The following is a 13,034-nucleotide window of genomic DNA, read 5'->3' on the forward strand; positions in this document are numbered from 1 at the left end:
ACTTTTACATAACACATGACTTTGAATTATCGGAAATTAAAACTGGAATAATTTTAAAATAGCATTATTGAAAACACTTTAAACCACGATTTGATTATACAATTTTGTTTAATCTTTGCTTCCTAATAAATTAGTTCAATTAGTTCATTAGTTAGAAATAAATGGCAGCATTATACTTCCTACTTATAGCCTCAGAAATCGTTTGAAATGTTTACGCAATATTTATTAGACATTTCTTAGATATAAATAAAAAGCTTTAATATAGTGGCGAAGGGAAATCGAACATTTTTAAGTTCTAGAAACATTACAATTGTTGTGTTAAAATTACTTGTAATCACGATTACAAGTAATCATAATTTTTGATTACATCAGAATAGGTCAAAATGTAATCCATTACATTTTTCAATTACAGTAATCAATTACTTGTAATCATGATTACTAATTTTGATTATAACTGCATTCGTGATTAAAATACTCAATTGCAGTAATCAATTACTTGTAATCATGATTGCAAGCATTCATAATTACAAACATTCATAATTTTGATTACAACTGTAATCGTGATTGCATAACCAATTACTGTAATCAATTACTTGTAATCGTGATTGCAAGTAATCAAAGTATATGATTACACGTAATTATGATTACAATTAATCAAAATATACGATTACAAGATTATTGTATACCAATATATGATTATCTTTCTGCAGTAGATAATATGATGTATCGTATAATGATGCATTTTGTACGTACTTACATACAATGTATGTACGAATGAATTTAATTAAACTATATGTACATATGTATTTATCTAATGCATATGTAGGTAAATGCATACGTACAGACATTTTAGTTACACTGACTTATACATACATTTGTATTGTATGTAACAAAATATATGTACGTAAGTATATATTTAATAATTATTTATGTATTTGCAAACAATGCAGACATTTGTACACTATGAATATATGCATTTTATGCAAATTCTCTTGTATGTAAAATATATATATCCGTAGTGTACGCATATATATACAAGTACTTGTTTGTAAGAAATACATACATTATTTGTACAATGTATGTCCCATGCATGTATCTACAATATATTTATATCTTGTGCATCTATGTACAATACATAAATGTCCCCTACACGTATGTTCAATGCATGCATGTACAATGTTTGTATGTCCTATGTCTGTTTGTATAATGTATGAATGTCCCATGAATGTATCTACGTATGTACAATACAGGTATGTCCCATGTATGCATATCCATATGTATTATATATGCACGTACAATATATGAATGTATGTACATACATACATACATTATATGTATTCTTATGTACAAACACTGTATATACGTATACAAGGGAAATACAATAAATATACATGAATATAATATACATAGATGCAAAATATGTATGTCCAATAAATGTATGTACATGTGTACAATATATTTATGACTAAATATGTATGCAATGTAATAAATAAAATAAATTTAAGTTAAGTGTAAAAACCACTGATAACGACTCAAGTAAGTCAAATGACAAAATCAAACAGTATTTAAATTTAGTTGTCAGCTTTAATTGTTTTATATCATCTTAAAATTGTTTGAATAAAAAATAATTTTCAGGTATTTTTATAAAATTTTGACACTACAAATTTATTTTTTTATAACATAATGCATTATTCATAGAAAGTTTTAAATGGTTGAAAAAAGAGATGCTAATTTTAAACGTGGAAATAATATTCAGGAATTTAAAATAAGATTATCGTTTGCTTTCCAAAACAATAAGAGATTGAGTTTTATATGTTTTAGAGCAAATTTTAAAACAAACTTTAATAACTTTACTGTTATGAAGTTTTTTCCTACAAGCACAATGTATCGTCATATATATATGTATTTAAATGCATATTTGTATTTATGTATATTTCTATATATGTATACGTTGTATGTACATACGTACATTGTCTGTACATGCAACAATTTATTTGTTTATTCATACATTACATGTGCATACCTATTAAGAAAGTACATACATATTGTACGTAAATACGTACAATGTATATACATACGTATACATGCTATTATCGTACATTCATAGACTGAATGTACTCACCTATATAAATGTATGTATATGTATATTTTCACCTATGTTCATACACATATTGTATGTGTATATAAACTTACAAAACATTGCATTTGCTTACAAACTAACTAACATGCGTGCGTGTATCATGTATGCATAATTATATGTACTGATCATATACGCATTGTATTATGTATATTGTAGGTACAAACAACGTTTGTAAATACATTGTATATGTATAGATAGGAATCACATAGAATGTATGTACATTCTATGTTCATAAAAATATGTATCCCCATACATACTTACAAAATGTATTTACATATTATATGGAATCGTAATTACTTGTAATCGTATAGTTTGTAATTATTTGTATCACAATTACAACTAATTGATTACTATAATCAAATATATATATNCAAACATATATATATATATATATATAGTATATTATTGGTGTCATATATATAGTATAATATTGGTATAGAAAATTGTATAATATTGGTGTCAGAAATGTTCCTTCCTTCTGCAATAGCTAATAGATAAGGGAAATAGCTAGTCAACAGATGAAATCTATATGTTAAAACTGAATTTTATTTAAAATCTCTTTCTTTTCTATTGCATTCGTGGATTCAAAAAGGTTTAGTATATGCATATAAAAGTGTTGTGTTTTACATAAAAAAAGGAAGAAAAAAATTCTCTCTTTTCTGTAAGTGTTTTAAATTGGGAGGAAGTAACAATTTTACTTTATAAGTTCCTTTTGAATTTAAAGCTATGTCAACTCAAAGAATTCATCGATATTTGGTCGTAAAAGTGTCTTCTCAATATTCTCTGGGTACTTACACGAATCTTTCATTGATTGATTATTTCATACGAAAGTAGCAAAGCTCGAAATCCGAGTTCGTAAAATGCTAACTCTCTAAGGAAAATATGAAAAATACCAGATGTTTCAGTCTTTGCTTATGCTTTCTGTGAATATGGGAAAATGAAATTTCTCCACTGTTCTACTTTTTTTTTTCATTTTTATTGCAATTCAATTTTTCTCTTATCGGCTGAAAAAGTTTTCTTTTTCTTTTATGAGAAATATGGGTTAGATTTTTAGTGTAGCTAAAAGAGTAAGCAAAAATTTCTGATTGTATGATATTGCCTCTATCGGTTTTCTGAATTTTATTTCTGTCACGAGTTTTGTATTGGTATGAATAAAAAAAAAGCTTTTAAATTCTTTATTTTCCGGCTTTGAATGAAGGAATTATAAGAAAAGATATAGATATTTCTGAATATGTTTAACATATTACTGTTCCATTTTTATCGATAAAGCAGGATTGAATTCAATTTTATATAAAAGGATCGAAGGAATAGTAAAGGAAAATAATAAGTACGTAAAAAAATTGGCTAAAAGCAATTCAAAATGAGTCACTTTTAGTTTAAATGTAAATTTTCTACATTTAAATTACATTTAGGTTTAGGGCAATAAAATGAAATTAATATTAGAAAATTTATGGAGCAACGAAAAATTTAAAAAAAAATTGAATTTTTCTATAATTTATCTTTTTATAATTATTGAACTAAAATATTGAATTGATTTTCGTTTTTACTTAAATCAATTCAATGTGTAAAAGTTCAACATAATATTTGGAACGTCCGTCGCAGATCTAGTGAACGAGTGCACTTTAGTTGATTAATGGATTTGCTTACTTCTATCAAAATATTTTAGTAAAATACGATCATTTTGACTATTTTCTCGAAAAGATTTGTTTAAAATATGTAAAAGGAATTCATGACACTTTCATTTCTCTATACTTAAAATTTGTCTTCGTCGCTGTTTTGTGTTTTCAACTTAACGAACTATTTTGGTTTGCTACTGAAACACTGAAAGTCTTAAAAACTTGAAATTATGATGGGGTTCAGAAAAATGTGTAAGGAATAAAAGTTTAATATATTATAACTAGTTCAAGAATTATCAATTGTTAAACTTGTAAGTAAAAAATACCATGTGAACTTATCTACAACACTCTGAAATGCTACTACGAAGTTGAAATTAGGCTTGCTAAAAGAGATTCTATTCATTCCATTTTATTTATGAACTTAGCATGAGTTTTTTTTTTTGAAATTTCTACTTGTTCGAAACTTAATGCAATTGTATTGTCAATTGTTTCTCAGTTTCTTTGCTTTAAATATTCACTATTCCTCCATTGTTGTAGAAACATTTATTTTTCTCTCTTTCGAGACCTTTATTTTATAAGAGTTCACGTTTAAGTTGATTTCAAAAGAAGAAAGAGAGGGAGAAATTAGAGATTGCCATGTGTGAATTTTAATATTTATACTGACATTTTTTTGAAAAAAAAAAAAACCCTATTACAAGAGCTATAAAAACCATTTCCCATTTGAACCTTTATAAGTCTTATAAACAAGCAAAATTGCTTTTCCTCTTTTTCTTATTGAGTCACATAATCTGTATTCTACAGAAAACTTTTTTTTCCAATTACAGATGATTATTTTATAAATCCAGATAAATCGATTATTTCGTTACGATTAATGTGTTGACAAAAGGTTCTTACAATCTTGTTAAAATGTTTTTTTTGTGTGAAAAATATCGTTTTTTAGGATAAAAAAATAGAAGGAAGAAAGAGAAGCAATTACGATGGTTGTAGAGACGGATTCTTTTATATAACTCTTCAAGTTATATAAAAGAATCAGAAGAACAGTAAAGTAAGGAAAAATAAAAAAAATAAGTGAATCTAAAAATTTTGGGGGAGAAAACATTACAGAATGTGTTATTTTTTATTTAAATGTAAATTTTACGGAGAAATAAAAAGGATATTAATTTTCGGAACTTTATTAAGTACACTATAAAAAATGACTTTAAATTCTACAGAAAAAAAATCAAGCATATTTTTTGCAAAAAAAAAGAAAAAAGAAAAAAACTGTTTAAAGATAAATACAGATAAATTCACTACCCAGAAAATTTCCATTTTTTCTGCAGACACATTCTCACAGTATATTTGAGGGCTTAAAGCTGTTTTTCACAAAATAGTTTTTCTCTGTTTTTCAACCTGATCATAAACGGATTAAAACCGTCTATTCAAATTCTAGTTTTCGCCTTGCAGCTTTGCTTTCCGTAAGACAACTATCTTGTCTCAAACCATATCACGATTATTTTCTATACTTGCTCTTATTTTTTTTAGAAATTATTTTATGGTTATGAGCATCGTATAAATAAATTTGCGATTCGACTTCATTCATAGTATAATTTTTCGGTTAGTTTAATAGACAGACATTTTTATAAGGAAGGCCCAATATAGTTTTAACACTTAAATATGATCTCAACAGGTAACAAGTTAAGAAAAAAAACAGTTTAAGATTTTTCTTTATAATCAAACACTAGAGCTGCCGGGGTTCAGGAGACAGAGCGCTTGCCTCCCAATTTCGTGCCCCGGCGTTGACTGGTCATTGAAATTCTACTCTCGGCTCGCGAGAGCGGAGAGCAGAACCAAACATTTTCTCCCTTCTTTTTTAAATAACAGAGTTTGTTTGTTAAAATAGCAGTACTTAGTTGCTTAAAAAAACAAGAAGTTCGTTTCTAAGTAACAGTATTTTTCTGTGAAATAAACGTTTTTATACTGGCACAAAAGATAACAGTTTTTTTTTCTGTAAATTTCACAGATTTTTCTACAGTGTATCATAAATTATTAAAGATCTACAAATTAATAATATCGATGAAATAAGATTGAATGCAATGTCATATAAAAGAATCATAAATGTAGTAACGGGAAAGAATAAGTAGATCAAATAATGAGTGAAAAAGAACTTAAAATATATTATTTTCGATAAATTGCAATTATAAACGCTTATAAAGTGTAAAACAATTAAACGACTTAAAATATTTGTGTCAAATTTCGAAAAAAAATATTTAGTGTGTGTAGAGACTTTTGAAATATAATAGTTGAATTTTTTAATACACGACTAACATACTAATTTTTTTAAGCATACTAATGTTATTCATTGTTATGGAATAGTTTGGCCTAGTTAGAAATCAAGAAGTCAAATTAAAATCTAGTTATTTAAATATTCTTGTTGAAAACTTTATGTAAGCTTGAAACGGTACTTACTCGCAATTTTCTGCAGGTGTTATCCAAGGAATATCCAGATAATTTTCTTCTTCCTCTTCCTGTTGACCTTTAATGCTATCTTCTTGCTCTTCCTCCTCTTCTTCTGAGTCAGAGTCTTGACCAAACATTGCGGGAACAGGTGCAATACTCGGGCGCCTACCTCTAGCAAGCGATGAACTAAAACTATCAGTGCTAGCTGCACCATCCATTTTGGGCAGTTCGAGATGTTTTCCGAACTTTTTTTTCAGTTTTAGAGCGAACCGCGTTCGCATTGGACTCATTTCGAACGATTTATATTCTAAATGTAGAATGTAATATTTCAATTACGTCATAAACGAACAAGTATATATTTTTAATAAATAGAAATCAATAATAGTGAAGTGCTTATATACTATGTTGCTGGACAATTGAAAAAACAACGTAAGTGCTTTACGATAGATATTAAGTAAAGTGGGTTGACAACTATTTTCTTTCTATTGCTAATGCTGATAAAACAAAATTTATTTTCGAATCTTTTTTTTTTTTTTCAAAATATATGCGTATCATATAAAAGTGCCAAATATATAATAATCTCAATTTTGAATTACTTATTGCTTACTTTGATTTTTCTATTTCACGGCAGTATACAAGTATACGGAGAAAAGAATTATGGTAAAATTACAGTACTGTATGGTTAAAACATTTCTGATAACAAAACCCCCATAATTTTGGTAATAAAACCAAATTTTATGATAATTAAATCATTCATTTGGTAATTTTTCCTCTTATATGCTAACTGTTTACTAGAAATTCTGGTTTTCAATTAGTTCTTATTATTACACATTTAGTAACAAATACAAATTATAAAAGTAAATATTACAGAATAAATGGTTTTTATGCCATGCTCTAAGGTATCATGATAAAATCCCCCCATTTACTAAATTTTTGCACACGTTATAAAACAATACGATATTATAAATTTTACCAAAATCATTACCAAAGCATTTCTGTAAAAATAACCGTGCCTTTTGGCGTTCCCATGGATCCAGAAAATTGTACCATATTCTGGTAGTTTTGACCATACTTTTTTTAGTGTATAGACACTTAAACACTTATAAACTTATATGCATATAAACTATACAAGTGATTTTTCATAAGTCTAAATTTGATTCCTTTTTTTTATGAAAGCTTAAAATTTATTCATTATAATCAATGTTAACATTTAGTGGTTGGTGTAAGTTTTAATATAAAGAAGGTAATTGGTTAGAAAAAGATAATATTCCTTAAAAATAATATTTCTCTAGAAAGAGGTAGTATTCTTGAAAAATCTTATTAAGATTATTCTTTAAGGAATTAATTTTCTACTTTCTATTATTATTTTTCTACAAAAATAATATCCCTTATAAAAAAGTATTTCTTTTGAAAAAGAATTATATTCTTTTTTTCTATTAACTCCTTCAATTCCGATGACTTGCATAATAAATATGACGTGCATAATAAACGTTCATAATAAATCTGAACACGTCTAGCTCGAATCATTTTTGAGGTAAATCCATATCAAATTTTCGAATTAGTAATTTGTTATTATTAGCAGCACAAGAACTTATTTCAGTAACAAATGAACTATATTTTGAAAATATTGTTAAAGTAAATTATAGCTGTGACTATACAAATGGTATGTTCTTTAATACACAATTTTTAAAGTAGTTGAAAAGTAATTAAATTATCTTTTAAGATTTTAAAAGCATATATTTAAATTTATCATTATTTTTTTATTTTGCCAGCAGGTAAATTATTTATTTCAGTTTCAAAATGTGGAATTAAGTTTTGTTACTTTGTAAACAGTTAAACTAATTATAGCCCTTTACTTCCTTTGCGCTTCATTAAACAATCAAGCTTATATTAGTTTCAGTTTTCACTCTTACTGAAATCGATAAAGATTTAGTATTTTAATAATTTTTTAGATTTTGTTTCACATAAGTACTAAATTTACGACTTCTAATGTGCATATTTATTTGATTACAATTTTGTTAAAGATTTCAAATATCTAAACTTCTAATTATAATCAAATAGAAGTTAATAGACACAATTATTGGATTTAATTTCGTGCTTATGAAAATATATATAACAATAAATAATTCAGAATCCTTTAACTTAACATACATTTAACTCATCATACACTAAAAATATCTCTTGCAATTCAAAAAATATTAAAAATAAAAATTTTCGAAGTCTAAAAATCTATTAGAAGCATCAACATAAAAATCTTTGCAGAGCTTTATATCAACCTTTTGACAATTTATTTATCAGTATTCAAACAATGTTCGTTTTAAATTTTTTTATTATAAAAATTTGATTTAAAAAAAAACAGTTTTATACATTTAAAAAAGTATAAACTTTGAAATAAAGCTTTAACATGATGTTCAGAAGAAATTTTTTAGAAAATAAATATCAATAAATATTCATAATATATTATTAATTATTATTGAAATAGCAAATTAACTTGTCATCCTGCACACAGCATTTTGTGCGTTTTTGAATGTTCAAAAATATACTTTGAGTATATTTTTAAATTATAAATAAAACATATTTATTTTGTATTAAATTCTATAGTATCAAATTATAGCTTGTAATTTTTATTAGCTCTAAACTGTGAATAATACTTTTTTTTATAAGTTATGCAGTTAAAATGTTTTGGATTTACTCATGTCTTTCGTCAGCGTAAACGATCACATGACCCATTTAGGGTAGGAATTACTGATTATTTTGTTTTTATTATTATTATTATGCATAATAGCACCATACTTAGTCGAAGTTGTAAATGATAATTCCATTTTGACTTTAATCACGTGCCAAAACTACTTTTTTTAAAACAAAACAAAACAAAACTTTTAGTTTAACTTACTATGTTCCACAATCTTCATTTTTCTTTAAACGTAAAAAAAAAAAAAAAAAAAAAAAAAAAAAAAAAAAAAAGACTATAATTTTTAAAAGTTAAGCCATAAAATTAAATGTTGAATATTACACTTTTCAATTATTTTTTCCAACTTGTTAATAAAAAACTAAATGACATGCTGTAATTACTACAGTAAATAAAAGCATCTATGTAAGGAAATATTCATTAAAAAAAAGACTTGAAATGTAATTTTTGCAGTTTTGGAATTAAAAAATTATATTTATTTACTTCTTAAAGACAATTAAAAATGCCATGCTTCCGGCAGTTAAATTAAATTAGTTTGTTTTGAGAAAAATGAATTTAAATCCTTGATGAAACAAACATTTTATTATAGTAACTTTTTTTTCAATCTTTATTAGAAAAGTGTTCGATTAAAAGTAAAACGAGTTAATTTTTCTCTCAATAAAATAGATTAAATGAATTTCCCTTTATTCAGGAATTTGATTTTTAAGATAATTAAATACCAATTGGTTAGGAAGTTTTATTCATAAACGTGATTTAATAGTTTATCGAATGTGAAAGTAACAATTGAAGTTTTTGTTCATTTAAATACTTTCTTTCCCAGGTATGAAGAATACAGTAACTTTGTTTAAACTATATTAAATTTGAAAATATAGATTAATTTAGGCTTTAAGTATTAAATTTTTTGGAAGAATAAGTGACATATATTAGTTTATAAATGCTTGTTTCACCATTAAATTTTTAATCCAGTTGTGATAACATTTCAAGAATTTGTTGTGTTTTAATTAGATTCTTCTTTTGAAATTTTTTTTTCAAGAATTTAGGATGTTTCAGCACACTTTTTTTCTTTGAAAATTTTTTCTATGAAAAATTTAATTCAGATTAGCTGAGAAACTGTAAATTTTATCTAATTAAAAACTATACAGTGATTTCGTTAATAATAATTTTATTTAAAAAAATATTTATCAACTAAGAAATTTCTATGCTTAACTCTTAGTAGAAACAGCTACATTTATTAACTTATAAATGCTTTCATATTATAAAATTTTTAATCCATTTTGTAATACCATTTCAAGAATTAATTGTGCTTTATTGCATTTTTCTTTTTAAATTTTTCTTAATTATTTATTATGCTTTACATTCCTTTTTCGAATTTTATTACTATGAAAAATTTGATACAGTTAAAATAAAGAACTGTGAATTTTATATCATTAAAAACGAAATAGTGTTTACGTTTATAAAAATTTTATTAAAAAAAATCTATCTACTAAGGTTATATGCTTATATATGATTAATACAATATGCTTAACTTTTGGTAGAAAAAGTGACATTTATTATTTGAATTCGTTAAATTTTGTCATTTGTTTTTTCGAAAAATTTTCCTTAAAAATTTTTAATTGTATAAAATGCTTCCTTATTTATATTTTTTAGCTGTCTGGTTTAAAATATTAAAAATTCTTAACGGACTGTTGAGAATGTATTTAATGGAAGAAGAACTAGAAGCACGATATATGAATTGCTGATAAGTAATTTAGACAGAATATCTGGAAATAAGCATCTTGTTTCAGAACTATGCACAGATATTGCATTCATTGTATCGCAGTTACAGTGATATGAATAGAATGTGCGTAACTTGTATTCAGAATGGATTCAACAGAATTTAATATATAGAATGGATGCCATGAGAGTTTCAAACCGTGAAGATTTGTTCATGTGAAATCTAGAAATTAATCGTACCGAGCATGATTTGTTTTTGATTGTTTTTCTTTTGTCGGAATCCATTCTACTCAGGTTTTTAGGAGAATCACAGAGACAGTCTGGAAAGAAAAAAAAAAAAAAAAAAAAAAAAAAAAAAAAAAAAAAAAAAAAAAAAAAAAAAAAAAAAAAAAAAAAAAAAAAAAAAAAAAAAAAAAAAAAAACGCGTGTTTTTCCATCGAATATTTAAAACCTCACAACGAATAAAAACCTGTACATTTTTTCCTTATACCATTCTATAGGTAATAAACTTAATTCTAATTAGTTAATAATATAAACAATAGGGATAATAAGATAAATTGTAGGACATTTTACATTGACTTCGCAACATTTTTTGGTACATAAGATCGAAGCTAGCGTTTTTAACTTACGGAGTTATGCAAAATCTCTTATTTTCACTTCAGTATGTTTTATAATTTTTATATTTTATAACCGTCGTTGAACAGCCGACCCAATTTTATGGGTTTACGACTACTAATGTTCAACCCCGTAGGCTTGTACCTTTGTACCCAATACAGATGACAAGGGAACTCCTGGATCAAGGATTGGGAGAAATTTGCCGTCGTGGAGGACTTTTTGATGGAGCTAAATCGCATTTGCGTTACATGGAGAGAAAGACCGCGAGAACCTCCCACAGTTAGCCTGACGGCTAAGGGATTCTAACCCATGATCCGTCTACCACTGAGGATATTTCGCGACAACACTGGGGTCCGTGCAAGCCGGATGTGGAATTCGTATAGACTGGGATTTGGAAGGCGAACCCTCTATCCCCTGAGCCATCGCAGCTCATTTACGAATGTTTGATATTTTTCACAGGCGCATGCGCACTTCACCAGAACTGATGCATGCGCAGTTATAGTGCGCATGTACAATTATTGAAATCTTACTTACGGGAGCGTACGGAAGGTAACGCAAATTTGCGAAATGTCCCTAATGTTAAATAAAAAGCACGTACGACAGATACGGTAAGATGGCTTCTTAGAGATATTTGAAATATTTTTAAAAAAAGTAAATAGTAAAGTTGTTCATAAAAATAAACAATTCTTTCTTACACTAATTTATCTACAAAGTTTTCGTTTAAAATTTTAAATTTATATCTTATTTATAATAAAAAAATTACATGCGAAGTATCTTCGTAGGGAATATGTATAAAAAAGTTGAGTCGACAGGCATGCCAATTTTCATCGTATCTGACTAAAAATAAGTAAGATAATAATAAAATAAGTACACTGGGGAAAAAGTAGGGCTAAAATTACCAGAATATAGCAAAATTTACCGTGTATCTGGATCAATGGAAACACCATTTGGTAATGACCATTGGTAATGATTGTAGTAAAACTAATTATGATTTTATAATATGTGAAAAACTTTGATAAATGTGGTGAAATTGGTAATTTTATCACACCTTAGTGCATGGCACAATAACCATTTATTCGGTAAAATTTTCTTTTCAGTCTTGTATTTTTTACTAGATATCTAGTAATAGGAGCTATCATTTTGAAAACTGGAATTTCTGGTAAACCGTCACCATATGAGTGGAAAAATTACCAAATGAATGTTTTAAATACCGTATATATTTTTTTGCTAGAAATATGTTTGTTGTTTTTACCAAAATATTCATTTCTATACAGTACGATAATTTTAACAGAATTATTTTCTCTGTGTAAAAATTACTCTATTAAAAACACGTAAATAGTTAGAAGAGTCATGTGTGTTTAATTATTTTTAAACATTTAATATTCTAATAAAACAATATCTTTTTTTCTGTTATAAATGTCATCTAATTATGAAAACAATCCATATTTCCGATTTCTACAATATTACCATAAAAATAACCAGAAGATTACCAGATTCTCCCATGTGAAGCTGAAGCATGGACACATGGGGACTCTTGGAGGGTTTCCCTCCTTCCTCCTCGCCACTTGCAGGAAGAAAAGCACTGTTTTCTTCCTTGGTGATGTTCATGTAAAAACAGATATCTGATGACTGCATATGATAAGATGGTCCAGGATTTAACATTATAGGCCACGTGTCTGGGATATCTGTTTGTACACCAACCAAAGCTACACCATATCTGTTTTAATGCACAAGAGCATTGTAATTAGTACACATAATCAGAGTGATTTTTATATTTCGAAGTAATTAAATATGTTAATTCAAATTTTTCGAATCCAAGCTCGAA

General features: G+C 26.4%; 1 protein-coding gene across 4 annotated transcripts in view; it reads right to left on the reverse strand.

Annotated features, from left to right (window-relative positions):
* LOC107438721 (potassium channel subfamily T member 2) overlaps nt 1–13,034 on the reverse strand; it is a 497,563-nt gene that overhangs the window by 31,309 nt on the left and 453,220 nt on the right. For all 4 annotated transcript variants that reach the window (XM_071179918.1, XM_071179919.1, XM_043041898.2 and 1 more), the window contains 2 exons: nt 12,700–12,926; nt 6,202–6,499 (listed from right to left, as the gene is read on the reverse strand). In XM_071179918.1, the coding sequence (XP_071036019.1) occupies nt 6,202–6,499; nt 12,700–12,926 (525 nt within the window). The remainder of the gene's footprint in view (nt 1–6,201; nt 6,500–12,699; nt 12,927–13,034) is intronic.

The sequence above is a fragment of the Parasteatoda tepidariorum genome, chromosome 1, assembly GCF_043381705.1.
Source record: "Parasteatoda tepidariorum isolate YZ-2023 chromosome 1, CAS_Ptep_4.0, whole genome shotgun sequence".
Classification (NCBI taxonomy): Eukaryota; Metazoa; Arthropoda; class Arachnida; order Araneae; family Theridiidae; genus Parasteatoda; species Parasteatoda tepidariorum.